The sequence below is a fragment of the Indicator indicator genome, chromosome 9, assembly GCF_027791375.1.
Source record: "Indicator indicator isolate 239-I01 chromosome 9, UM_Iind_1.1, whole genome shotgun sequence".
Lineage (NCBI taxonomy): Eukaryota > Metazoa > Chordata > Aves > Piciformes > Indicatoridae > Indicator > Indicator indicator.
Window position 1 is genome coordinate 6,919,581 of NC_072018.1, and position 27,772 is coordinate 6,947,352.

Sequence of the window (27,772 nt, forward strand, 5' to 3'; positions counted from 1 at the left end):
TTAACCACTGCCCAGCATCTTTGTTGCACGCTGGTTGGCTTCATCAATCCTGGTTTTGTTGGAATCAGCCTAGGGAAGCACAAAGGAAAGAAACAGGTGAATACTGGGTAGAAAGAGAAAATACCTGCAATGCTTGGTGCACTCTTCCCTAGTTTTGGCTAGGTCAAGAATAAAAGAAGCTTCAAAATACCAGACAACTGTTTTCTGTCGTTGCATTAGAGACCCAAAAGAAAATTACAGATTTGCTGGCTTTGAGTAGAGCTTTTATGTTTGTATTCAGCTTCACTGAACTCTTGTAAGTGCTGTGCCAAATCTGTAGCTGGTGCTATTGATAGTGCTAGTGGTACTGATGGTAATGGATGACAGAATGAGATCTGATGATGTATGCATGGATTTCACTGGTGAAAAGTTCCAGTGATCACTAAGATTCAGCCAGCCTGAACTTTGTTCTAATTTAGATCGCCAGGCATGTAGTCAAAACACATGCTCTACGTGTGAAGGAAGAGAATAGGTAGGAGTGATGCCCTTATTCCTTCCTCTAAAAGGAATTCACTACAGTAGTTACAAGACAAAGTACCCTCTCACTTTGGGCAGCAACATAAACAGGAATTAAGGAAGGGATTCTACTGTTTGGAGCAATCAAACTGGAATTTAGTCCAGCGTAGTCTTAACTAATTGCTTCACTGTCATCTGTGGGGTAACATTTGTCATGGCTATAAAAATGTCATTAATAAGAGCACCACTTGGGAGGTTCAGGAGCTCTTTTTGAGTGGGAAGACACTTTCACCATGGCTTTCTGTAGCTCTGCAGAAGCTAGTTTTGGAGACTGAAGACATTGTTTTATCTGACAAAAACTGGCAAAACTACACTGAGGCCATGTTGCTACACCAGATTATGCTATCAGAGGGACCAGATGGAAAATGTTTTCAATTTTTGAAATCAGACTTATGGAAAAGGTGAGAATTCTATTACTAGTTTAAAAGAATTAACTCAAACCCAGACCCTTTCTGTGGTTTGATGGCTACATTTTGTTAGTTTTGGTTACCATTTCCACACCTCTGGCATGTATTCAGATTGTACAAATTTATTTTAAATCTCCAATTTGTAGAGACAGAATGGTGAATCAACTTTCCTATATATGCTTTAAAAGCCTTTAAAAACAGTTAATATTATGTGCAATCACTCTTAAATATCTTGGGCTTTTCTCCATAACTGTTTTGGAAATCCATGCTATATGGATTTGTATTTTTAGTAAGGAAGTGTGTGCCAGATCCTGAACGAGCATAAATCAGCATAATTTCTCATTATAAGCCACACCTTTATTTTAGCTGTAAGTTTGACCTTGTCTACCACAGTAAAGTTTTGTGTGCTTTTGCCAATATACTACCTAAAACACCAATTAATGGCTTTGGAAGCAGTTACATTTATCATTAAATACATAAATATTGATTGATATTGATGAAACATAGTGTTTCTAAATAGGAATACTAAGGTCCAAGTCTGGTGGATGATGTTGCATCAGAGTTAGGGAGAGTCTTTGTGCAAACCTTCCCACCTAGGTGAAAACAGAGTGCTTTGAGCTTTGCTTCTTACTTTCCTCCCAGTCTCCTTTTTATGGTTCATTTTATGGCCATTTGACCTACTTATCACATCATCATTTCAGTTTTGGTCTCTCTCTCTGATCTGAGGGAAGGATAAAGCCTTTTCTTCATTGCTATCCTGGTTACCATGGATAGATCAGATTACATTTTTGCATTTGCGAGGATGCTCTGCAATGTGTTTGCATGCATGCATGCAGAGAACACAAATGTTTCGGGAGTATTGGTGTTAGCTTTTGATGCAGCCCAACTTTTGCAAAGAGTGTTTGCCAAGGGTCTTTCTAATGATCATCACTGATCAAAATCATAGTATTCTACCTGCTCAGGAGAAGAAAGCAGCTCCAGCAATGCTGCATACCTATTACCAGTTAGGGATGATGGTCTATTGGCATATTTAATTGCAAAATGGATGCATCTGCACTTGTGGTTTCAGTATTAGCCAGCTAACTGTCATTTCTGTCCTTTTTAGTCAGAAAGTTGCATTTCTTTTTCTAGTATCTTATTCCTGTGTGTCCTTACTCTGAGAAATATGGCATATTTTCACCAAGACTGAACATTGCCTTGGTTTTGCACTACTTTCACGACTCTTTGTCCACTAAGTGCAAGGCCATCTTTCAGAAATGTGTACTGTTGTTTAGCTAAGGGCTGTATCTGATGAGGCCTGCCTTTGAGGCTAGATGTAATAAATCACACTAGCTTATACCATTGATTTTCTGTTGCTGTATGAAATGCCTAAATCCATAAGAAACTACATAGGTGTAAGCCAGTCCTTCAGTTAGCCAACTGCTCTCAGCATACACCACCTAGAGATTTAGCCCATGTACACTGCCTTGTCAATGTTTTCAAAATCCAGATGTTTGCAAGCCTCAACTGAACAGTTCCTTGTTGTTGGGTTTGCTGTAGTTTGTGGTATTAGCCTGCAGGCGTGAAAACAACACAGCTGATTTCTATACACAGGGCATGTCTATTGCCATTATGTTATATGCCATGAGTGGGGTAGTTGGTAACACGCAATAATGCATGTCCTTGTACTTGCTCTAAGAAAATAATATATGTCCTAGACTTCCTATTTAAATGTAGTTGTGAGGTAAGCTGTATAATCTTCTACTGCCTTCTCACAGTGTAGATACTTTCTCGTGCTTTTCATATGAACAACAGTGGTAAATCCTGTCCATTCATGCTTCTATTTTTCCCATAAATATGAAATGCTGCAGAATGGCATCACAGTAATGCTGAGTTTTTTCCCATACAGTCAAACTAACAGATGCAGCTTTGTAAAACAAAAATTTTGACTAATGCAAAGACAGGTGCCTGTCTTTCTGTCAGAAAAAATCTTCCCACCTTTAAGTCAACATACACTTCACTCAGTTGTCTCTGGAATCAAATTCTAATGAGGAAATCTATCTGAGTGAATCTCTCAATGCAGTCATTTCCTTAGTTGTTTTCTATAGGCTCTGATGTATTTAACTGGCATAGGAAAAAGGCACGGACATCCTTCTCATGTGAGAAGGCTTGCACGTGTAAAAAGGCTCAAGACAGCAAGCTCTATCACTTAAGGTCACCATTAACTCTAAGCAGCACATGTTAAGTCCTTGGGTTAGATCCTCAGGTTGTACAAATCTTAGCTGAAGTCGAGTGTTATACTGATTCTACACCAGATGAAGATCTAGCTTCTTATGTTGCTTCAGCCTGTCTGTGCCTGGAGCTCTGTGCCTGGAGCTCTGCCAGTAGAAATGCAGATGGCTTGCAGATCTTGGGATCTGAGGCTGGCAGTGAGTTCCCAGCCAGGTTTGGAGGTTGCTGCTATCTGCTTCAGAAATCTGCAATGCAGGTCTGGCACTAGATTGATGCTCTCTGCCTTTTTAGATGATGATTTTTCAACAGAAATGCTGAGCCTCAGTTATTATTTGCAAGGAAAAATTATTATTATTTGCAATGAAAAATTAAAAAGACAGTTTCAAACCATCACAACGTGTATATCTATCTATCTATACACATATATAGGGAGAGAGAGACAGCCTGAGTGAGCTGGTAGTTCTCTGTTTGACTGTAGTTATAATCAGACAGTGCAAGACAACTGGCTGCACTGTTACCAAACAGCAAAGTCTCGCTTAATAAAACCCCATCTTCTTTTGGGAATAGTCCTCCAAACAAGTGATTCAAGACTCAGTTACTCATAGAATTTCTAAGGGAAGGAAAGCCCAAGAAACTTTAAAACTTGCCAGGAAGTGCCAGGGCATTCAGACCCAAGCCCTGCAGTTCTGCACAATTCAGGGCACTTCTCTTTTCCCAAAGCTGTTGCAGAAAGAACATTGATTTGTGCTAGTGGGTCCCCTTACCAGCTCTTGTCCTGCAAACCCAACAATGTGGGTTCAACTTGACCTGCACTGAAGGTTACTGAAGATCCACAGCAGCAAGCTCTTCTGTAGCCCAGTGGGGGGAGAAGACAAAGGAGCTCTAGCAGCTTTTTCTGTCCCTGTCCTTCTCTGAGCTGAAGAAAAACTGCAGCATGCACAGCCTATGCTTGCAGAAAGGAAAACACAGCCCCTTTTGAGATCCTCTTAGAAATGGCACCTCTTACCTTCTCCATGATCCTGTCAATCTGGCGATTCTGTGTGTCGATCTCATTGCCCATGTCCAGGGCCATGTGACGTAAGTTGCCAATGATGCCACTGACCTGCTCGAGGTTCTCATCCATTTCATTTTCCCGGGCATCATTTGTTACCCTGAGAGCAAAAAACCAATCCTTTAAACCAATCTTTTAAAGAAGAGGCAGAGGAGGTTTCCCCCTGAAGCTGATTCACCTGAAACCTCCCCTGTGTCCTCTTTCGCTTGTCACCTGAGGAGCGTGGTGCTTTGCTCAGTTCTGAAGAAAAGGGATTAACAAGTATTTAGCCTGAAAAGCATTACATGCTTAGTTTCTGGTTGTTGAGATTGTCTGGGTTCATCACTGCTCTATTTATACTTCTTATGTCTGCTGCTCCTAGAAGTGGTGCAGGCTGAGCTTGTCTGTAGCAGATACTGCACCTCTCTGTCCTCCCGACAAGAATGAAAAGGTGCTCCATTACGCCTGCATGTCGTTAGAGTACATAGGAAATGCTGGAGGTTGGTGGAATTTAAGCTACAGCTGCTCTTCTTCTTGCACTACACACAGCTCATGGGTACTGTCCCATCCTCATACACTTGGGGCTCACTGAAATATTGGGGAAGAGCTGCTTCAGCTGTGAAAATCCTGACCTAACATTCTAATGAACCATTTACTGTTTCCAGAAAATGACAGAAGCTGCTTTTCTCAGATTTGCTGGCTTTCATAAACATCTTTTCTGTCTTTTCAGTTGCATGGTTTTTGGAAGAAAATACTTGTGCTTGAACCAAGGCCCAGTACAATGTTTCACTGACTGGTAGGGCATGTGGTGACTGTACACTGGGAAAAACAAGGTCTGTGAGTCCCACTCAGAAAATCACTACTTTGAGCTTCTTGTGCAATTTGTGTTCATGCAGGTGCCAATAGGGTGCTACAGGCTGTTTGCAGAACAGTTATAGGGTAGCACAACTTCGTCTACTGCTGTTCTGTAATCATGCCCCAGCCCCCATTTTGGTGTGGCTGCCATCCAGAAATTTAAAAAAAAAAAAAAAGAAAAAGAAAAAAAAGAGTGAATGGCAGACCCAGCAAACTTAAATGGCAACTCCATCCCACGCTCCAGATTGCATGACAGCATTGTTTCTATCACATTGATTTCCCTGTATCCCAGCAGCCAAAAAAGTAAGTGGATAATAGTTTTTGGAAAGATAATTACTTATTAATCCAGTGTTCTTAATCTTCAGAGATCAAAGCTTTGCCTACTGGTATGCCTCTATCCATTCAGCTGATAGCATTGTCATCTAAATACACGCTCTATAAGCACTGTAATCAGTTTGTACTCATTGCTGCATCCCTGCATATGGCTGGAAGTTTGCAGCTTGGGTACCATTACTGTAGCTATGTGTTTCAAACTGCTTTCATCTGAGTGTACAGGGCTTGCCACTAAAGCATTGCTGTTTCCCAATGGCTGTGGCTTTACAGCAGCTGAGCAATGGGACATCATTTCTGTTCGGTGAGGTTTTCTGGATAGACACAAGCAGGGAAGCAGTGTACCTCTAGTTAAATGTGTGCTTCGGGTTCTTCACTTGGCTCTGTGCTTTGGCAGGGAGCCTCAGGCTCTTTTCTTTTTGAAAAGAGTGAATAATGAGCCCTACATATCTTGAGACATAAAAGTAATAAACTAGTATTTACCTAACACTTCATCTCTGAGGCAGTTGACAACTGTTGTTAATGAGACACATAATGAGATCCCCAGAAAAGGTGCATTGTTCATGCCAGGGAGCTGGAGGGCAAAGGACAGTACTGACTGGCTGTGACAGTCTGCAACCTCATATTGCTGGTGTGAAATAAATACATTGGTATTATTTCTATTTTATTATTTCCCAAATCTATGCGGTTCTAAGGAGGAAGGTTTAGGGCCATGTTTTCAAGCATCTTCTGGTTCTTAGGGCTAACACCTTGATATTCAGGATCTCTAGCAACATAACTATTCTTTGCACTAGCCCAGGCAAGCACCCAAAGAGCCAGGGGGAGCCAGAGGATGCAGTAAGCCTTTAATACCTGTCTTAATTGCCACCCACCTACATCTGAGCTCCCATCATTTGGTGGAAAACACTGGCTCCATCACATTACCCAGCACCACTGAAGGAGTTAATGAGTATTACAGAATTCATGACCATATGGAAGAAATCTAAATATACCAGCAATGAGGAGAATAGAGAGAAAACAGTGGATAAAAAGGCTCACCTGCGGATAAAGCCACCACTGATGGCCATCTGCTCCCGTTCATCTACAACACGTGCAGGCTGGCTGGCTACGACACCATCCTGATTATTGCCCCAGGCTTTTTTGTAAGCATCACTTGATTTAAGCCTATGCAAAAAAGATGATGAGTAACAAAGCATCAAGTGGACAAGGACAAATGCAAAACTCTTTACTTCTCCAATCTAAAAGCTGAATCAAGCAAATGAGTTTTCAGATAGAGGGTCATTGATTATATACCGATATATCATAAGCCGGAATAAAAGGAGGGGTTTGGGGGTTAATTTTTTTACTTTACTGCCACAACAACTGTGATGGTCAGAAGTTTGGTTTACAATAGGGTGAATTGCAATTGTCAAGATTACAACACTGCACACAGGTTTTTGGATGTTGACTTAGTTTCCAGAAAGAAGTAGAGGGGGAAAAAAAAAAAAAAAGGAAAAAGAACAAAGAAGAGTAGAAGAAATACAGATAAGTAGAAAACATTGTTTCATTTCAGTGACACATATGTTTTGACATCAAACACAGAGAACGTACTGGCAGACAGACATAAAAACAGAACTGCCAAGTATAGTGTGTACATCACATCACAGCAACACACCCTCTTAGAGAAAAATTGATTTGGTTAGACTTTAACATTTTACTACGCTGAAGATTGGGCTTCTGTTGATATTTTTTAACAGGTATGTGGCATAATAGGCGTTAAAAGCCACTAACCTTATCCAAGGTGATTTGGGATAATTTTAGCATAAAAATCATAGGGTTCATTAGATTTTTCAAATAATATATCGGTACTTGAAAATAGCTAATCATACATCGACAGTTGATGTACAAACCTTTGTCCACAGAGACAAAAAGTAAAATAGGCAGGAGTGAAATGAGTGCAGGAGGAAAGAGAAGATACGAGCAATCTAGCATCAGAAAGGGAAATTTTTCTACATTTTCCTTCATGCACCAGCTACAGGCATGAATAAGAACTGAAGCATTCTCACTAAGCACAGTTGCCCCAATAGTTCCTCATACTCTTAATGCATCAGCAGTAACAGCCTTCACAATAAGCAAGACACAGGCAAAAATGGATCATCACTTCCTTCAGGAGCTTTAAACCACCAGACTTTTAAATAGCCTAGAAATTTGTTGTATCTGTTATTTATGACAGTTACATTTGCTTTAAGAGAGCCATTTTTGACTGAGCTGCCGTGGATAGAAAATTAAAATCCAGGCATACTATCAGTGGCAGATCAGCATGTGCAGCATAACTTTTTGCTGTCATTGAGGTTGACAGATGAGACTGAACACTTTAATGGTAGAGTGTTGAGTGTCTGTGATCTGTAGGTGAAAGATCTTGATTATATTCCAGAAATGGAGAAGTTTCCAACAAAGACGTTGGGGATGGCAAATCTCTGTCATTTCCCTGTTCTTCATTCAGCTTCAGTCAATCATATAAACAAACAGCCCTGTGTCTTGGATTTTGGGGGAGAAACTGAATGTACTTCTGAGGGATTCAGGAAAGGGCATAACAAGCCCATCCCTGGTGTTATGTTCTCTTCATGCCCCCTGAAGCAGGTCAGCTTCTACTGAGCTTGAAAATGTGTCACATGCTCCAATATAGAATTAAAATGTAGATGATGAGGATCTTTCCTACTCATTTATTTGTGTCTTGTTTCTTATTAAAGTTTGTGAAGACTTTTTAAAAAGGTAATGGTTGACCTGTTTCTTCTTAGTTCTCTGAAATTACGCATTATCTTTGGTGTTTCTAGAAATGAGTGATTGCGGTTTTCTTCTGCACATATGTTTGGGTTTGTCCTGTTCTTTAGACCTGTGCAACTTTGAGTGAGACAGCCTCTGTGTTTGAAGTGAATTATTTTATGCACCCAGAAGTTGATCTTTATTTTCCTGTGGGCTTGACATTAAAGTCAACAAGTGGAGTATGGATCTGCTTATGATAAATTGCGGTTGTCCTTTTGAATACAAATTGGTCAATGTTTCATGCTGTGGGCATTTTGGGTATATTTTGGTCTCTTAAAAATGTAGGATCAAGTCCTGCCTTTTGGTAAAGACTCAAAGAGTTGTATTTGTTCTGTATATTGGAGTATAGTTGTGTGTGAAATGGTTAATCTTTTTAAAATATATGTCATTTATTTACCACTGGCCAGAAAAACATTAGGGGATCAAGGAGATACTGATACCCAGAACTTTATGATACCCAGAACTGTATGAAATTCTCTCATATACTCCACTTCTCAGAATATCATCTTGTTCATATCAGTTGAGTCCTGGCATAGTGATTCAAAAAAATGGGCTCTAGAAATCTTGTTCATCCATACTCTGTTTCTGATTAGCAATGCTAATTTATGGCTGCAGACTCCAAAGGTCAGACTGATGCCTTAAAACAGGGAAGAGATGCCTTTCCAAATGAATGTCCCCCATATTGAATGTGTGCAGTATCTCTGTTCTTCTGTCTATTGATTTCCTGATACTGCCATCAGAGTGAAGTAGATGTGTCAAGTGCCAACCCATCCATGCCACAGGTCTGGCTGTCAGTTCTGAGCAGTACAGAATATTTAAGATATTCTAAAAAATTGTAATTCCTGCAAACTACACTGGATTTTTTTGTTTTAAGGGTGAACTTTGCATGTAGGCATTGTGCCAAGTTCCTCTAGGAACAGTAAGCCAGGACAGTGCTCCTCTTTAAGTTGCAACAGCTTTTAGAGAGTGGGAGATGTAAAGTTCCTGCTGCATTCTCTTATACCTGCAGCTGTGCATCCTCTGGTGCAAGACAGCACAGCTGAAGCCTGTAGCACAGCTAAAGCCTGTAGCACAGCTGATACCAATCACAGGGCGTTCCACTGACAAAGGCTCTGTGGGTGTATAGGTCTTTCAATTCCTTCTTGCCTCGCTCAAAATGTGCACACCATAATTATAGTGCACGCATTCTAGGCAACACACTTACACCAGTAACGTACTCACAGCTTGGAACACAGGAGCAAAACTGAATTTTTTTAAACTGAGGAGGTATCTGCATTTTATCTGCATTGCGTCCTAGGAGAATTAACTTCAAAAGAAATGGTGACTGATAAGGCAGAACCCCAGTCCTATCATTCTGATTTCTGGCAAAACAACCACTCAACTCCATGACTCTTTCCTTGAGTCTTGGTAATCGTGGTAGGATCAGGCCCTGGTTGTGAACAAAGTATCTGTATCACACAGAAAGGTTGTCTAATACTACAGACCCACTGCTCTCTGCTTTGGCTCCTGTGCAACCTCTGACTACCCATTTATGAATGTTTTTACTGTATCCTGGTCTCATGCCTACTCACTGCATGCTGGATTCATGATTCCTCAAGGACTTCTGCTTGATCCACTGTGTCCCCAATTTCCTATCACCGCATAACCGCACATCGCATTTTCATTTGGCATTTAGAACAAGCTTTGCGTTACTTGGAAGACAATTTCATTCAACTGTGATGGCATGCAAGCAAATTCGATGCATTTCAACATTTCTGTTTAGTGTACGTGCTACCCAAATGAGAGAAATTTCGTATTTTCAGGTTTTCCCAAATTTGTTGCCTATGGCAGGATGAAAACCATTTCAGGTTGGGTTCCAATTGTGAAACATCATGTCTCATTCAGGATCTCTTCAAGAACTATTTCTGTTGAAAAATGAAAAAAGGTGTGATTTTCATCCAAAAATTTGAGTAATGTTTATTATGACTTCTGCTTTTATTTTTTTCTGGTGTTTTGTTTTGTTTATCAAACTTGTTTGTGAGAATATGCTTCAAATTTTAGAGTCTCCAGGAATAAGGCAGCCCCAGGGGTCTTATTCACTGGAAAATGGAGCCACTCAGTACACTTTGTGTAAAATGTTGAAACTTTTACCATTAAAAGGTATTGACAGTGAAGCTTTCACTGCAGTATGCCTGATTTTAATGCATCTACAGTAATTCCCAGTTGGTTGTCTATGCTATGAGATGAATGCATTTGAACCAGAATCGTTCTTTCTGCATGCCGCATGCTCATCCTGTCCATGTGCCTAGCAAGGATGAGCTTCACAAGGCCTTTGGGATCAGCCTTAAGTGCTCAAAGAGATGAGGCAGGCAGCACCTACTTGTTACATGGACAGACACAAAGACCACAGAATTTTCCTAGGTCCGTCAAATTCTTTTCTGCTTCTTTCATGTCCTTATTGATTTGGTCCATTCCCTCTTCGATGCGTTCCAGTTGTTCTGATTAAACACAAGTATTTTATCCCCACAGAATGAAGCAGATGGAAAAGGACAAAGAAAAAAAAGACAAAAACTTCAGACATTCACTGTGACAAAAAAAAACTGGACACCACATAGCAGAGCCGGTACCCAGTACCTACTTGTTACAAGGACATATGAAAAGGCCACAGCATTTCCCTAAATCTTTTAAATTTTTCTCGGCCTCCTTCATGTCTTGGTTGATATGGTTCATGCCTTCTTCAACACGATCGAGTTGTTCTGGTCAGGACAAAGGGATGACAGTGTGGAATGAATTGTATTTTTGTTTGCTTTTGTCTTCAACAGAACATGAAAAATGACCATGTAGAACTGAATTAATCATGACATAACAATGCATTAATCTGAGCTGATGCATTGTTGAAAGGATGCGTGCTATACTGGATGCTGAAGATGTTATTTACTAATATGGGAAGAGTAAAACAAAGGAGGAATTTGTTTGAAATATATTAATTTAAACAAGATGTAGTGATGTAGAAAGGAAGGGTTAAAAAGGTCCAGAAACACAATACATCCACTTACTAAGACACCAGTGATATCCAGGAGAAAGAAAGACAGTGTTATTGTTTTGCATTTATGTATGTTAGTACAGGAGAAAATGTGTCTTTCCATGGAAAATCAGTTACTTACACTTACAATTGCCTTGGAATTAGGTGATTTTGGACAGCATAATTGATTTAATTAGTAAGTAGGAGAGATGCTAGATGGTACCAGAGATGGAGCGAGGTATTAAGAGCCATGTCCAAGTACTTCTTTTTCCAGAAGCTGAGGAAACTGACACCTGACGCTTTGGTATTGGATATTAATCTCTAATCTGCATATAGTCTCACAGATGCTTTTCTTTCTGGTACGGAAGTTGCAAATTGTAAGTAACCCCAGTGAACACAGAGCAATCACAATCATTCCAGGAGCCTGATGCCCACAGAAGAAGGACTGCTGGCTGTGATGTTCTTTGTCCCCAAGGGACCTTATGAAACCAAGCTTTGAATGAAGACTCATGTTTTCAGTGAGGTCACTTCTGCTTTGCTCCAGAGCAAGTCATAAAGCATTAAGCAAGTAATCAGCCATATACAGACATTGTCTCTCCACTGACATCAGAGTCTGGCTTATTTCCACCTAAGTCTGATAATGATACAGGGCTTTCTTAGTAACTTGGTATCTCAGGATAATTTAATTTTTTAATTTCTTCACTATTAAAGCTGGAAAAAATGTCCTAGAGGAACAGAAGGATGTAAGCCACAATGTAAAAATGTAGGAATGGATTCTCCACTGATGTAAACAGATATGGATCCAGTGGGATCAGGAGTCTTATATGATTGGTGGTGACAGCAACTGTGCCAAATGAGGCCAAGAAAAGCAATCCCAGTAAAGCACAAATACATTCTTATTCCTCATATCAAATAGAAAAAAAAACAAAACAAAAACAAAACACACACCCCCCAAAAAAAACCCCAACTACCCAAAACATTGAATTAGATCTGAGAGGAAAGGAACTAAAAGAGCACTGCTTATAGAAGGAATTGAATGTCATCCTTGAGGTTAACTTGGTCCTATTCAGAAGAAAGAAGAAAAAAAAAGGGGGGGGGGAGGAGTTTAGAAAAAAAGCTCTTGCGCATGTTGATGCCAGTACAAAACTCCACTTCTTTGCAAACATGAATAGGCCTAATTTCTTGCTTGGGTTTCTAATAACAATTGAGATTTAGATTTTCAAAGCTTTCTGGGGGATTTGGACACCCAATACTGATTAAAATTAATTTTATTTAATTAATTTTAATGGGAAATGGGTGTTTCACCCCTAGAGGACTTTGAAAATACTGGTCTAAATTATTCAAGCTGAAATAATTCAGATGTTGAACTTGTGCTTTTTATTTAATCCTTTCATGAGGCTGGGCTTTGAGAAGAAGAGGACCATGTCAGTACTGCCAGCTGCATCTGCTCCTCAGCTGTCAGTTCTCATTCTCCTCAGCTCTATGTGCCAGTCTCCCAAACGCGAGGTTACATTTAGAGGATCAGAGCTACCTGGCACTGTCCTTTAAATGGGGCACATAAAATGTGGACAAAGAATTGGGAAACTAGTAAGGAAACCTGAGAGAGCCACTGCACAACTTCGGCCAGAGAAACTGCTGAGCCAGCAACCAGAACTATACAGTTGGGTTGTTTTAATGCACATTGTAATTTTAATTTTGGTTGGGACGCTTTAGCAGTAGCTTTGGTTCATGTTTGTAGCCACAGATTGTCAATCTCATCAGAAATGGGAGTATGTGGTAGAAGGTGATACTCATCTAAATGCTCCTACTTCTCACTAACTCAAAGTCCTGCCTGCTCCTGTGTGGTTGAGCAGCACTTGCTACTGCTCTGGGAAGCAGCTGTGGGAGTGTGAGCTGGCTTTTGTGCTGGTTCACACAGCGTCATGGGGATTGCTACATTTCTGTCACAGATTCCCACCTCCTGCTTGTGAGAGCTGTGTTTACAGAACCTAGATGGTTTTCAGGGCTCTCAGTAAAAATAAGGTTTTTTCCACCTGCGTATTTTGACACTAGGAGGGATAAAAGGTAACTGACCTTTCTGGCAATTATTTTTCTGCCTGTATTTCTCTAACCTTGGCTGGTCAGTAGAAAAAGCCAGGTAAGAGACTGCAGGGACCAGTCCTAGATCTGGTACCACTAGTGGCTTTCAGTCTAAGCATGTTTCCTTACTCAGGTGAACATTTCTCTGAAGCAAGGTTTGTAGGAGGGCCTTTTGAACTTTACCATTTCATACTCTGCCTGAATACATAAGTGCTGATTGAAGAGTGTATCTGACACGACTAGAAGACTTTCATTTAAATTATAGCTCTCTCCAGCAATGTGACTTAATTTACTCTGCTTCAGGATTTGTGTGTGATGCCCATGCTATTTCTGAATGGAAAAGAGACATACAACTGATTTACCTTTTATTAAAGGAAACCTCATCAGTGTAAAAAGGCCATGTCATATTTGTAGCCCAGAAGTCTAGACAGCTGGCTGCTCATCCTAAAACCATTTGCTAGTTGTTAATGGTGTGGGCTGGATTGTTAACTGGTTTAAATCAGAGTAGTTATACTGGCTTCATAAAGCAGCACCAATTTATACCTGTCAAAGATCTGGTCCCACAAGCAAGAAAATAGATTTATAAGTCTAACCACAAATATGGAGGCATAAATATTATAGAGGAATTAACTTAATAGGGCCACTCTGGATTTGTTTTGGTATAACTGATATTAAAATCTGGCCCAGAATGAATCACTGCCAGTAAGAAATCAGATAGCTATCCAAAGGTTAATTTAATGTCTTTTTTATTAGGTCTTCCCTATTCCATCTTTGTGTATCGTATTACAGGTTTTAGGGAAGACAGTCTGCTGGCATATACTGCCATCAGCCTACAAAAGGTTATGTCCTGTTTCTCCCATTTAGAGAAATGCTTCAAGGTCAGCTTTTAAACAACATCTGATGGTTTGTTGCAGTATTCTTTGAGTATACTATATCTGTATCATCTATGATATATAACAGAATTGGCATTCTCTCAAGGCAGAATACACATCAGAGGTATGGTCCACTGAGATTTCCCTCATTTTTTTCTCTAGGAAGCTCTGCTAATTATTAGTCTTTTCTACATATTGATACCCTTTTATGACTGAGAATGTCACTTTGATTCAAACATGGTGACCTTCCAGATCTTCCAGCAAACTAATGACATGTCCTAGGGTAGAAACAAGGATATTTTGTGACCTATGTTGTTATATTTATGAATTAATTCTGTATTAAAACCATAGGGAACTGAGGGACCATGAACTAGTCTGGTTAGCTTTACTGTAGCATTATGGCCCTTTGCCACTGGTTCTTTGCCAGGATCATTTATGACACCCTGGCAAATCCTCACTCTGGAACTGATCTGAGGAAGTGGCTGGCAAAGGGAAGCTGTAGCAAGAGTATCCCTCTATCCCTCAGCTGCCTGTGCTCTCTTGAGCAAACGTAGCTGCAAAAGCACCTTAGCACAGCACTGGATACAGAACCTGGACAGAGGAAGAGTGGTTTTGCTGCACCTTTGCATCCCTCATCTGTAATTTATATCTGATGTTCTTCACTAGTGTTCCAGATTTGGGGCCTGTGCTTGAATATCAGCTGAATGCTTGTGAAGAAGGGAACTTGCTCCCTTTTTGGTCCTTTGCCTGAGGTATTGTGAAATGAAGCAATTTCCGCAAAGGACAATTTTAATTAGATTAAAAGAAATAAAAATGAAAAAGGAAAAAAAAAGAAGAAGAAGAAAAGAAAAGGACATCTAAGAACACATTGTAATCATCTTTGCATACGAGAAGGCTGAATTTAAAAGAATGTCAGCAGATTAACTATTTCAAATGATCCTCAGTGATCCTATTTTCCATAAAGGAGAATCATGTCAGAGTGTAATACATTTCTAGGGCAGCCTTCTCAGAAATTCTGAGTCCTGACCTAGCTTTGCTCTGAAAAGTATTGCTTTTCAGGTGCAAGTGGAAGAAAGCTGATGGAAAGTGTTTGTGAGCCCATGTGTAGCTGCACTAAAAATAACAGTTAGATAAGGCACAACCTGCTTTTGGGAGGTTCATCTGTCTTTTGTTTTGCACTACACTTTCAACATAATTAATAACATTTTCCCTGTAGAATCTGGAAGAGGTTTTTTGTGTCAATTAGCGAACAGTCTCTGACTGTGAGCATCTCAGCTCATAGATGTTGTTGGAGCGCCTCTAGCACCTTTGCTTTTTACATCTCATTGCCTATCAATTTTCAAGATAGCTGTTGAATAGGAGATAAACTGGGGAAGGGGTCTGTGCAAGGGGACATAATTTTGGTCTCTGATGGAAAGGAATGGTAATTATCTTTGTATTTACTGCAGTTGTTTCTCAGTACCATAAAAACAACTCAGCCATAACTCATACAAAACTGTAAAACTCACAAATGCAAAAAAGAACAGAGATCAGTTAGTACAGGCACCATCAAATGGTGCCAACACCTGTTGGGGCACCTAGTTGTTCCAAAGTTTTATCTCCATGCTTCATGGAGTATAGATCTGCTGGGTAGATAAAGCTGCTCTCCATATTGACTACTGGTTATGCACTTGCTGTGTTGCAGAAAGAAAATTCCTAACGCATTAACATTTTCTTTATGGCTTATCAAAGTTGTGGCTATTCCTCTATCTCGTCTTGGGTGCAAAATGGCTGTGCTGCTACTGCTGTTTTTGGAAGTTTCTCCTCTCCACCTTATTTTAAATAGAAGAAGAAGAATGTAAACTGCATGAGGACGTCATCACGTACAAAAAAAATGTCCTTGAAGATCCAAATCTCTCTGTCTGCTGATACTCCCGGACCAAGGGATTTTCCTTTGGAGGAAGAGAGCTACCACTCTGGGACCCATCCAGTATCAGCAGTTCAGGTTTATCTCCATATCCCCACTTTATACTGTCAGTTTCCTTTCTGTGGCCTGCTTTTAACTAGCATGCATCCAAATATTATCATTTCGCTAAGTTAGTGTACTTCAAAGGCAGATTTAATGAAGCAAAGCAATTGCCACTGTTCAATAACATTTTGCATCATGACATTTCTAGTGTAAAATGTGAATGTTTTAAAATATTATTTATATTTAGATAATTAATTAAGGGAGCTTTTCTTAAGGGTAGGTTTAAAAAAAATGTATTACAGATGCACATAGTGTCTCAAACAGAATTTCTCACTGACACTTACCTCCCGTCTTACGCAGTTCTCTCCAGGGGAAGAACTGTGTAGAACTGGTTTGGGTGGTGATCCTTATCTCAAAAATATAACTCAGTATTGTAGAGAGACTATTCCAAAAGCCCACTTATCTTCCCAGTGACTTCAAACTACACTGGGGAAGGTTCACTAGTTTTTGTGGCAGTCCCATTCTCTGTGAAAGAGGAGTAATCTTGTGATGCTACACATCCCTGCAGGGTCATAACAGAATCCGTGGTCTGTTGTGCAGCCAGCTGTGCTAAAGGTTTAGGCAAGAGAAGGTACCCACACTGGTTTTATTGTATAAATACCTAGTATTGTAAAATTACATTGACTTATTTCCTTTTATGATCTCAAAGGCTTCTGCTTATTGATGACAAAAAATGAGTTCTGCTTTCTGTTACTTAGATTGAGATCGGCTCAAAGATGTTTTCTTTTTAAGGTCTGTGTAACTTCAAAGCAAGGAATTTTTGTAAGGAAACCTAGAAATAGAGCTTCCAGCAACTACAAAGATTAGATATTCTGCTTGCTGCCCACTGGAAAGATCAATATCAGGGTTTTGTATATTTAATACCTAATAATCTTAAGTGACTTGTGCAGTCAGCTGAAAAGAGATCACATGGAAGTGTTAGCAAATAATTTCCTTAATCTGATAATCTGCAGAGACATTTGTGAGTTGCACACATTGCACTAATTACAGAAGGTTGGAAGTCATCATTAGCATGTTTTACCCAATAATATAAGTCCTTTATAATTAAAATAAGAAAACAAATCAGGTATTATTATAGCTACATATGGCTAAAAGAGACAAATGTAAACATTCAGCACAGTACAGCATTTACAACATTCCCAGGATCTATAGCACTGTTAGGATGTTTTACTTGAGAGACCCATAGTGTATAGTCACAAGCTAAATTTACTGACCCACTTAAGGCATGACCATAATCAATGTAAAGAGGCTTTTAAATCATCTGGTTCTTTCCTATAAGAAGGGACTAACTACATCTCTGGCCATACAATACACATTGCGGGTTTCACTGGATTTTAATGCTAAGATCCCTGGGTTCCGATGCAGTCAGTGGGCCCAGTTTCAGCTCCTTGGCTCACACAGACCATTCTTCCCAGCGTAATTAGAGAGTCAGCCAGACAACTCCTGCATAGACGGGTTTAGCAATAGTAGAATTCCAAAGTACAAAAATACCAAAATTCAGGGTTAAAACCAAAATAAAATGCCCTAACAATCTGTGTAAAAATAATAGTTGAAGAACAGAAACGTACTTTCCCGAGACTAAACAAAAGGGAAGTTATAGGAACCACTAAGGTTTCTGCTGATCTGTCTGTGAATTACACTGCAAGGAACACCTGGGTATTTACAGTCTTTCTTTGACAATATTTGTGATTTACTTTAGCTGTATGATTCACTTCTGAAACAAAACACATTATTTAGACAGGTGCTGTATCTGTTTCAATATAAGTAATGTCTGGCTTTCTGTATTCAGTGATAGTTCTTTTACGCCATTATTCAGGGAAAAAAAAAAGTTGAAGACAACAAAATATTTTCTGCAATATTTTTCTTGTCAAGACAAAATGATGTGACAAAATCTGTTGAGGTTAAATTCTTTTACCCTAATCGGGGAGGTAGGGGGAAGCAATGAGACACACACATGCACAAAAAAAAAAGTTTCTGTTTAGGTCCTGTTATTACTGTAGTACCAGAGAGACAGCAATGGTACAGATGAAAAGGGCCTGTGTAGTCCTGCAGTTATCTTCCCAACAATGCCATACTGGGCTTGATGAGTAATGCAGCACTACCTCTGTAGAAAACATTCCCTAAGAGTGTTTTGTATCATGCCACATAGTAAATAAAAACAAGGGCTTTTGGGAGGCTGATTTGATATAGAGTAGCAGAAATTTATACTCTGTTGATTTAACTTCTCTTTGGAGACACCATTTTGCTGGCGCTGTGGGTCTGCAACAAATGAAAATTTAGTAGTTTGCTGGGGGGGGGGCAGGGAAGCTACCTGCTTCTTTGTAATATTATGAAAGGCAAAAATGTAATTTCCTGGAAGGTATTGAATATATCTACCTCTGTCTTTTTCACTGTCATCCACAGAAAGGCACTCATATAAGCCTGAAAGCTCCTGTATAGTCAATTGTAATGAGCTGATCATGTCATAGGTTTTAATATTAAATTCTTGTTATCCTTACTGACATATCTATATAAAAAGGCAACTGAATTTTACACAAACTAAACCAGTTTTAACTTCTCTTGGGATACATTTATTGCACCCTTTTCACCATTGGCTAAAACAAGGGAGAAAATCACATAGCAGCTGTGTAAATAATGTTGTATTTTATACTTTTGGAGGCAAATCTCACTGTGCAGCTGGATCTTGACCAAAATCTTGATGGAAAAAATGATGATTTGTGTGAGTTCAGCCTGCAGCTTTCTTTGACACTAATGGGAAATAGATCAAGAGTAATACAGAACCTTACACAGTTAGTGCACAATTCCTCTGTCAGATGACGAAGCTAAAAGCAAAGATTTTGAGATTCTCATGCACAACCACACATTTTATGGCCCTCCTTTTCAGGAGTACACACAGTTAGTAAAGTACTTTGAGAAGGGTTATACTTCCTTACTGAAGCAATCTGAACTTACCTCCTTGCTCATCCAACATAACCAAAGTCCTGATACCAGCATCTTTACTCTACATCCCAATAGCGGTAGCAAGGTAAGGAGAGAAAAGGAGAGAAGAGAGAGAGAGAGAGAGAGAAAGAGAGATCAGTGAGGGGAACATTCAGGTATGGGACATAGAAAGACAAAAGAAAAACAGTGAAAGAAATGACAAGGGACTGGTGGCACTCTGCAAAGACCTTTTGTGCCCATACACTGTATAAGGAACCATGTGCTCTCACTTGTACCATCAGGGCCTCAGAATTCATTGGGATGCTGAACTGCTGCAGAGAACTCAAGGTCCTGGACCTTGAGATTAAAATAATCCCTTTACACAAGTAATTTCTAAAAGAAGATCATTCATTTACAAGTTCTCTGAGGCTGGAGAAGTGAAGAAAGGGGTGTTGACACTTCAAATGTATGTTCATCCCAAAGGAGAAAACAGATATGACCCAAACATGTTTGGGAAGGACGCACAGTGGTTTGTACACAACCCTTGCAACACAGAAGTCAGAAGGCTTACCTACTTAGCAAATCCATTTTAAAGCAGGCTAATATTTAATAAGATTAAGCCATATTTTTTGGCTCAGAGATCTAATAGATATGGATTTGAGCCAAGTTTTAATTCAGCCAGCAGACATCTTTAGCATCAGTGTATTTTGGCTTAAAATTGAAGGTAAGAATTTTAAAATGCCTAACACGATGAATCTGCCACTGCTCCCACAGGTTAGTGGGAGTTCTATCATCACCTTTGCTGGATACTGTGTTTGAGAAAAACTGAACAATTCAGAGCTCACACTTGCCTCAGCTAGCAGCAGGGCACCTTTTACAAGTACAATTTTTGCATGTATTATCATCAGTCTGGGATGTGATCAGGTGTCTCAGGTTTCTGGGTGCTGTGATACTAAGCTATATCACAGATCAGATGATCTCCTTTTTAATTACAAAGGGGAAACAAGCTCCCTTCTGCTTGGAGCAGCGATAACATCTGTGAATAATTAATGGCCTGAATGGTGTCCTGAATGTTGCACTGCAATAACAGATGAAGGAAGTCCTCTGTGGCCTGACAGCTTGCCAGCAGAGTTACCTGGACATGTGCAGCATGTTTAGCTGCTTCCGTGAACATAAAGCCATCCAAACCTCTGTGAAGGAGATAAAGTTGATGGTATCAGTTTTGCAGAGGCAAAGGGAGATGGCCACAGTTGCATCGGAATGTGAGGAAGAGAAACTTGAAGTCCTGATCATCCCTCTTAATTTTCAGGCCATTCTTGAGGCAAGCTAAGTGCTTTGTACTATCCTTCCTCCCACCTGCTCTGCTGATCTTTTTTTCTGGGAGCAGTGAAGTGTCTCAGACTATCAACTGTCTAGTCCGTACTTACAGGGTGCTTCAAGGCATGCCAGGAACACACTGCCCTCTTAGGCTAAACTATAAACTTGAATCTCTGCCACACTCGAGAGCTGCCTAGCTGGTGCTTCTCTGCTTTGCTTTAAGAGTATACAGCTCAGTTCAAAAGAAATGCAAGATGCCTCTTGTATTCTCATCTGTCTCTCTCTGTGCTCCCATTCTTATTTTTAATGTTTGTGCCACTGTAGAAACTGGGGAAAATATCAGGTGTGTTCGCTGTTTGGTTCTCTCCCTCTTTTAAAAATGCCTTCATGAGCTGTCGAGCGGAGAGAAAAAGCCTCCTGCCTCTCCCCGTAGGTTGCTGTGCTCTACCACCCTTGGGGCAGCTGTCTACTAGCTACCCGCTGCTGCTGTCTCTCCCTTCAAGTTCATACTGCATTTACTTAAATCTCAGCTAGCTTTTATTTTGGCAGCTTTTAGAAACTTAGGGTCCAAGGGTTATCTCAGATTTGCCTGCTTAGAGTAAGGAAACCACTTTTAATTATCTTATTTCTTCTGTAAAGTAGATGTCAGATCTTCTAAGCACTGGATGTGCAATAGCTTTTCATTGTGCTTTTTCTATGCTCTTGGTACCCAGGGATGTCTTACTCCAAAAGATTTATATCTATTTTAAATAACATACCTCATGCAAATACAAGAATATTGCATGGGTCCTCAGTCACCTTGTGTCTGAGTAAATATGATGCAGTCTGGCATGGGAAATGGTTCTAAATATTGGACTCAAAAACCTGCAGTTGGTAGTGTGATAGCTGGCTTTCACTGAGTCATAGTCAGGCTGAAAAATGTTTACTGTTCCTTAACACTCTGAGGTTCTTTTCCTGCTGTTTTAAACACCTGAGCAAACTGCCTTGATGCAGCCAAGATGCCCAGTGACCTGAGTAAGACCTAAGCTGAGACCAATTCAGCAATTAGACCTTATGGTGAAAGAGGTGCAGTTTTCTTTTACTTGCCTAACCATCAGTGCCATTTATCAGGCAATACGGCATCTCTTAAGAGCAGCCTGCCACAGCATTCACACTAATGTGAAAATATTAAAGGGTGTGCATTGAATATACTTGTCTGCATCTTAGGTCTAATCCAAAGCATATTTAAGCTAATAGAAAGATGCTCAGTGACAAAGATGAGAGGTGATTCAGACATCAAGTGACATGCTCCTCCTGTTCCAAGTTTCTATTAGGCATTAATTTTCAGCTTCTTCAACAAAAAACAAACAAACAAGCAAAAACTCTGTGTAAAGCCAGTTTAAAAAAAACCAAACAAATAAACCAAAACAAACAAAAAACCCACAAAAACAAACAAAACCCCAAAAAACCCAGTTGTTCATTTAAAATGCACACAGACTTTCCTAAAAGTTCAGCATTTCCATTGTGACTGCTTCTTTATATAGTTCAAAACCTAACACATCTGTAAGACAACTATTTGAAAAATGTGTTCATCATCCAGGAGCAGGAGGGAAACCCTCAGTAACTGACCCTTATTGACTGTAGACTGAGGCTGCTCTAGAAACTACAAATCCTCTTCATTTAAAGGAATATAGAGGAAGAAATGTACCAAACAAATGTATTTGGATCCCAAACATGGACAATATCAGTGTTTTCTGTGCTGAAAGTACCAACAGAAACTGCTTGCTCTCGGTGGAAGCAGGCATCAGCAGGCAGACTTGAACTGGTTGTTTGGAGAGTGTGTAACAGGGGGTGGCGAAAGCTGTACTTGTGAAATGCCAGCCTAGAAGAAGCTGTTGTACAACAATCAACCATAAAACCTTGATAACAGGCTTCCAGAAGACCCATGGGTCATGGCAGGGTCTCGTGTCCTTGCTTTGATTTGCCTGGTCCTGAAGGCTCAGGAAGGATTCCAACCCACATCCAGTGCTCACCATCAGGGAGATCCTACATAGGAAGCCATGAACAGGTAGAACTAGTGAGCTCCATTTTCTTATGAAAATGTGTGATCATGCTACACTTTCCCCAGGATTAGAGCCATCATTCTTCCATTGCATACTAGGTGGAAGAATACCATGAATATAAAGCTGAGAAGGTTTACAGAAGTTGATGTATTCCAACCTTTCAGTATCACTGAGATTTAGTGTTTAGATAAAAGCAAACCAACAAGAGTTCTGGTTTGGTTTCAACATGCTTTATGAAGCATGTGCCCAGGTTCTCCACTGGACCACTGGCTAAACTACTGATCAAAAAGACAGAATATATGAATTTAAAATTCTGGACTTAATTCAGCTCTTAGGTTTCCAAATCTGTTGATGCTTCAGTGAATCCAGCACTTTGAAGGGAAAATGGATTGGTGTAGCTTTTCTAATTATTACTATTATTGACTTCTCAAGATGGGAATAAAACTAGAAAGAGAATTGGGATGACTTTTCAAAGGGCCCATCAGCCCCTTCAGGAACACAATTCATTGATTGTGTCCTATCCATGCCTGCTACAAATCACAGCTACTCTAATGCTGGCTTGTCCTGAGGGGTGATTTTCTTAATGGTCTAGGGGAATGATACACCAGATCAGGAATCCAAATTCTAGAAATTGTTTTCGGTGCATATCAGGAGAAAAATAGACATGCACTCCCAGATATGTGAAGAACACATCCACTTTGATGAAGAATTTTACTTTAGTCAATATGGATGATAATATTTGTTTTGAATGAACTAATGCAGACAATTATGTACCAGGACAGGCTGACATTGCTAGCTAGCAGTTCCCAGAGACACTGAAGATAAGTGTCAACAGCCTAAAGACAAAAATATGGTCAAAGAAACATTTTTAAGTCATGCAACTTCACTATCACTGTTAATGCTTCAGTGTCTTCTGTGTCTGATTAAAGACCAATGTTACTTCTCGGCCTGATAATCCACCCTGTGGTTCAGATCCTCATCCAATACAAATATGTGGCCCTGGCCTTAAATCCTATGTACGTGTTTTTCATCTAGTGTAATGACCCTGACCCAGTGCTACTCCACTGGTTTACACAGGGTTTAATCCTGAGTAGGAAAAAATGAGGCCAGAATTATGAATCACATTCCCCTGAGCCAAATACTTACTTCTTTGGAATTACACAGATTAAATCACTTTTCTGAGCAGTACTATTCCAGTAGCTAATGATGTCAAAAGCATTTTTCAGATTAGTTTTGACAAGCTTTGGACCAAACTCTGGGTTAATTTTTTGGCTTTTATTCTTCAGACTAAAGAACATGTGGTTGTCACAAGAATGCCAGAGGAAACTCACTTCCCAGTCACAAATGAAGGAAATGAGGAAAACAGCATACTGTGTATTCGGTGCACTGCATAGAGCAGCATTATGAGGTTATCAAACATTTATAGCTTACCATTTCAGCTTTGATACTGTTAATAAACCTGGCTCTAACCTCCAAGCACAATGAGAGGAGAAGATAGTCCTCTCTGGATTTAAATGTACAAAAGACCCCTTCTGTCGGCACATGTTGCTAAGTGCTATTTTGCTGGGCTTTCTGATCCTGGTGGTATTTTCTTCCCTTGCTGTGTCACAGCTGGAAAGCATCCTTTTTTTTTTTCCTGTCCTGCAACTGATTTTCTTTAAAGGTTATGCTGGTGCCAGTGGAAGGTTGTAGCTAGACTCACCACTTTTGCCTTTGCATGTGTTAGTCTGCATTTCATGAAGCTGGCTCTGAGGTAAAAAGCTTGAACAAGAAAATGACAAGAACAGTTGCAAACTATTTAGTTTCTTCTGCCCCAGTTAATTTGTGTGTGTGTGTCTGTGTTTTGGCCCAGACATTGCACATCATCATCATAAAACACCCTCTTTATAGCACTGAGTAGCTCAAACACATACTGGTCAGTGTAGATGTAACTGTGTCATGTGGATATACTGGGCACCACAGACCAAAGTGATTTTTGTCATCTGCCATTCCAGCATGTAGTTGCCTTGGGGCAAAGCAGTGGTGACTTTGCAGTAATGACTCACCACTTCTCCTTGCTTCCCCTGTTGTGCTAGTGCTGAGACAATCAGCATCTTGCAAAGCTGGATTATTGAAGTACAAAGCAGTAACAGATTAGGTTTTCCTTGATGACATTTCCTGTGAACAGCACCAGGGCACAGTCTCCAAATTCAGCCTATCCTTCTTGGGCAAGGAGGGCACAGTCTTTGGGGACATTCCCCAGGCTATGACCTACATTTCAGTATTAAGGATGCATTGTATTGATATAGAGCTTCCCTAGGTGTACAGAACTCTTCTGTCTCTGGAGTGGAGCCAAGTCAATTTGTTTATTCTATATTTTCCTAGTACCTAACAGAGCAGAGCCAACCATGGCAGGAATTCATACATATGTATAGAGTAACAATGCTTAAACATAGAGGCATCCTTTCCCTGAGTAAGGAATAACTGTTTCACTCCACTAAGAGAAGAGAGCATAAACCATTCTTTCATTGAGAAAGAATATTTTCTATCTCTACTTGCTAGACAGATTCTGCTAAGAAAGAGTTTAATTGGATTTTGGGGGTCTATTAAATCAGAGCAGTGTGAATTCAATTTCAAAGACACTCATCACTTGTATTTTCAGTATAAAATCTCTTCACTTCCTAAGTGCTGCATTCTTTTAAAAGCACTAAGGAAATGGGGTCAGAGAAATCAGCCAACTGTTTAGACCACAGAACAATTTTAAAGGTCTTTTGTTGCCACACTAGGGCAAATAATATTCAGCTCATCGTAGAAAAACTCCTGACTACTCAGGCCTAATTTTAGAAACCTCTTTATTTGGACCGGAAGATATCATAGCATCTGAATAAAAGCCAGGTCCAGAGAGATTCCAAGCTCTTCAGAAAAGTGCTAGAGCCCTGCATGAATTCATTGGTGAATTCATTGGTAAATTCAACAGCCTCAGTTCTCCCCCAGCTTTGCCATTTGCTGTGATTCAATACATAAATTCCAGTGGCATTCACAATACATTGGTTCAATATGTTAGGAAGACTCGAGTGTTGCTTAGGTCACACAATACAGCTCAGGAGAGACAGGGCTGATATTTACTGATGGCTTGGCCCTCAGCAAATCACTTCCCCTTCCTGCTTCTCTCTGTCTTCCCACTCATCATCTGCTTTGTCTATTTAGATCACAGGCACTTTGGGGTAGCAGGCTCTCCAGCCTTGCATTTATGGATGTACCCACATGAGACTCTCTTCCATGTCATTGAATTGATGTCAGCAGGAGCTGCATCAGGCATAGAGTTGACATAAAGTGTTGGTTGGAAATGGCATGTCCAGGGAACTGAGCAGCAAAATGGGACAGATTGCTTGTGAGATAAGAGGATATTTCATCTGCAAGGGACCCAGATCTGAAGTGCTTGTGGAGAAGGAGCAATGATGACTCTATTCAATGACCCATCTGTCTGTCTGTCTGTACACAGAAATTTGATTCTATCTCCACTGGACTCCATTGATCTCCGTGGTCGTGATTGATTTCAAGGCCATGAAGCCTATGGCTGGGCTTGTGCTTGTTCCTGAACACAGGACCTGATGCAATTTTCTTCCTGTTGTCTCTGCTGGAGACTCCTCTGGTTCTCAGCAGTACTGGGACTGTCAGTGCTGATGACCCTGATTAAAAATGTCACCAGCTCCAGAGACGAGGCTTGCATGGTGTCTGAAAATAATGTGTCCTGTCAGGCAGGAACAAAGTTTTCCATCACCTGATGGCTGAACACTCTAAACTGAGTTTGGGAATTCAGACTTTTAAACCCATTTGTTATGAGGAGAGAGAAATGAAGCCTGACTGAACTGTTTTTGCCTTCTGGGAGTGACCCCTCCAGCCAGGTATGAGCTGTGAGGACTAAGCCAAGGTCCCTTTCCTTAGCACCATGGAAAATCAGACAGCTCTCTTTTCCAAAGCTTTCAATCTAGGATATCTCATGAGCTTTGAAATCCTAATAAATGTTTCATAGATACATAAAGAAGTGACATTTAAGTGCTGTGGTGACCAATACTCTATAAATAGCTGCAAGTGCTTATGGAGAGGGAAATATTTAGAGACAAGAGGACAAAGAGACCAGGGGCCTTTCTCACCTCCCCTGCTTGCAGTGTTGTGGCAAAAATATCAGAGAGGAGCTGGCATGAAGCTCCTGGAACTCTGCAGCAACCTCAGCCACCTGACCCTGACTCCAGGTCACCTTCAGAGGCTATTTCCTTGGTTTATCTCTAGTACCCTGTCTCAATGGATACTCAGGCAAGGGCCTTTGCAGCTGGTCTATAGTGTGACACTTAGAAACTAGGACACGGTGTCTTGAATGACCCTTATAATGGGTAAAGACAGGGAGGGCTGGGGCAGCACATAAAGCTGTGACCTAGCGATATGAATTAGAATTGAATATGAATTAGAATGAATTGGCTGTGACCTATCAATATGAATTAGTAAAAAAAAAAAAAACATTTCCAGTGTCAGACTCTCCATCACTTTTACTTACCACAGAAGCGCAAATAAAATGCAAGTCCTTACCTCTTCCACAAGCTGAAGCATTCGACGGGTACTCTCCAGAGACTGGAAAAACAGACAAAAACCCACTTAGATTTGACAAACTACTTTCCAACACTAATATGCACAGTCATGCTAACAGTATGTTTTTCCTTCACTCTTTGCTTTCCCTCAAAATCAAACCATCAGCAGGATACTGGTGATTTCTTCATCTTCATCTCTCTGCTAGGGCTTGCTAATGCAGCAGTTCCCACCGCATCACAAGGCAGCTGCAGTCTTTAAGGCTTGTGCTCCCTTGCTCACACATTGCAGCAGTAGCACTTGATACAGCTGGTGTCCCACTTTAAAAATAAAGTCAGTGGTTTTCACCTAAGACTTTTCACCTAAGGCTTTTCACAGACTTAATTGCTGACTTTTAACCTTTAATAGGTTTGGCAAATTGAAGGAATCATCAGAAAATATTGAATTGCTGCTTTCTGCTCTAAGGCCAGTCAAATTGATGCAGACTCTAGTACCTAAACCAAATTTACAATCAATAAATGCCTTAATCTAGACTAAATATAACATTAAATTTTATCCTGGCTCATTTCATTTCCAGTTGTATAGTTTCAGTGAAAAGCTGACAGAAAGCAGAAGCAGCTCTAGAAATCCTTTGCCAAATCAGTTCCTATTTCTGGATGTGTCCCTTACCCCTAACCCAACCCCAAGTTTCCAACTTAGCTATTGGTCTCACTTCATCAGCAAGCTGGTCAGCACGCCGCTGCATTTCTTCCAACTCATTGCGCATATCAGCGTCTTCTGCCAT

General features: G+C 40.2%; 1 protein-coding gene across 2 annotated transcripts; it reads right to left on the minus strand.

Annotated features, from left to right (window-relative positions):
* On the minus strand, positions 1–27,772 carry SNAP25 (synaptosome associated protein 25). Of its 2 annotated transcripts, none has more exons than XM_054383585.1 (7): positions 27,701–27,772; positions 26,992–27,033; positions 19,103–19,151; positions 10,550–10,667; positions 6,427–6,552; positions 4,180–4,324; positions 1–69 (listed from the first exon to the last, which is right to left on the minus strand). In XM_054383585.1, the coding sequence occupies exons 1-7, from the start codon at positions 27,770–27,772 to the stop codon at positions 1–3; spliced, it is 621 nt and encodes a 206-aa protein (XP_054239560.1). The 2 variants fall into 2 exon arrangements, with proteins under 2 accessions (XP_054239560.1, XP_054239561.1); XM_054383586.1 differs by lacking the exon at positions 10,550–10,667 and adding an exon at positions 10,808–10,925.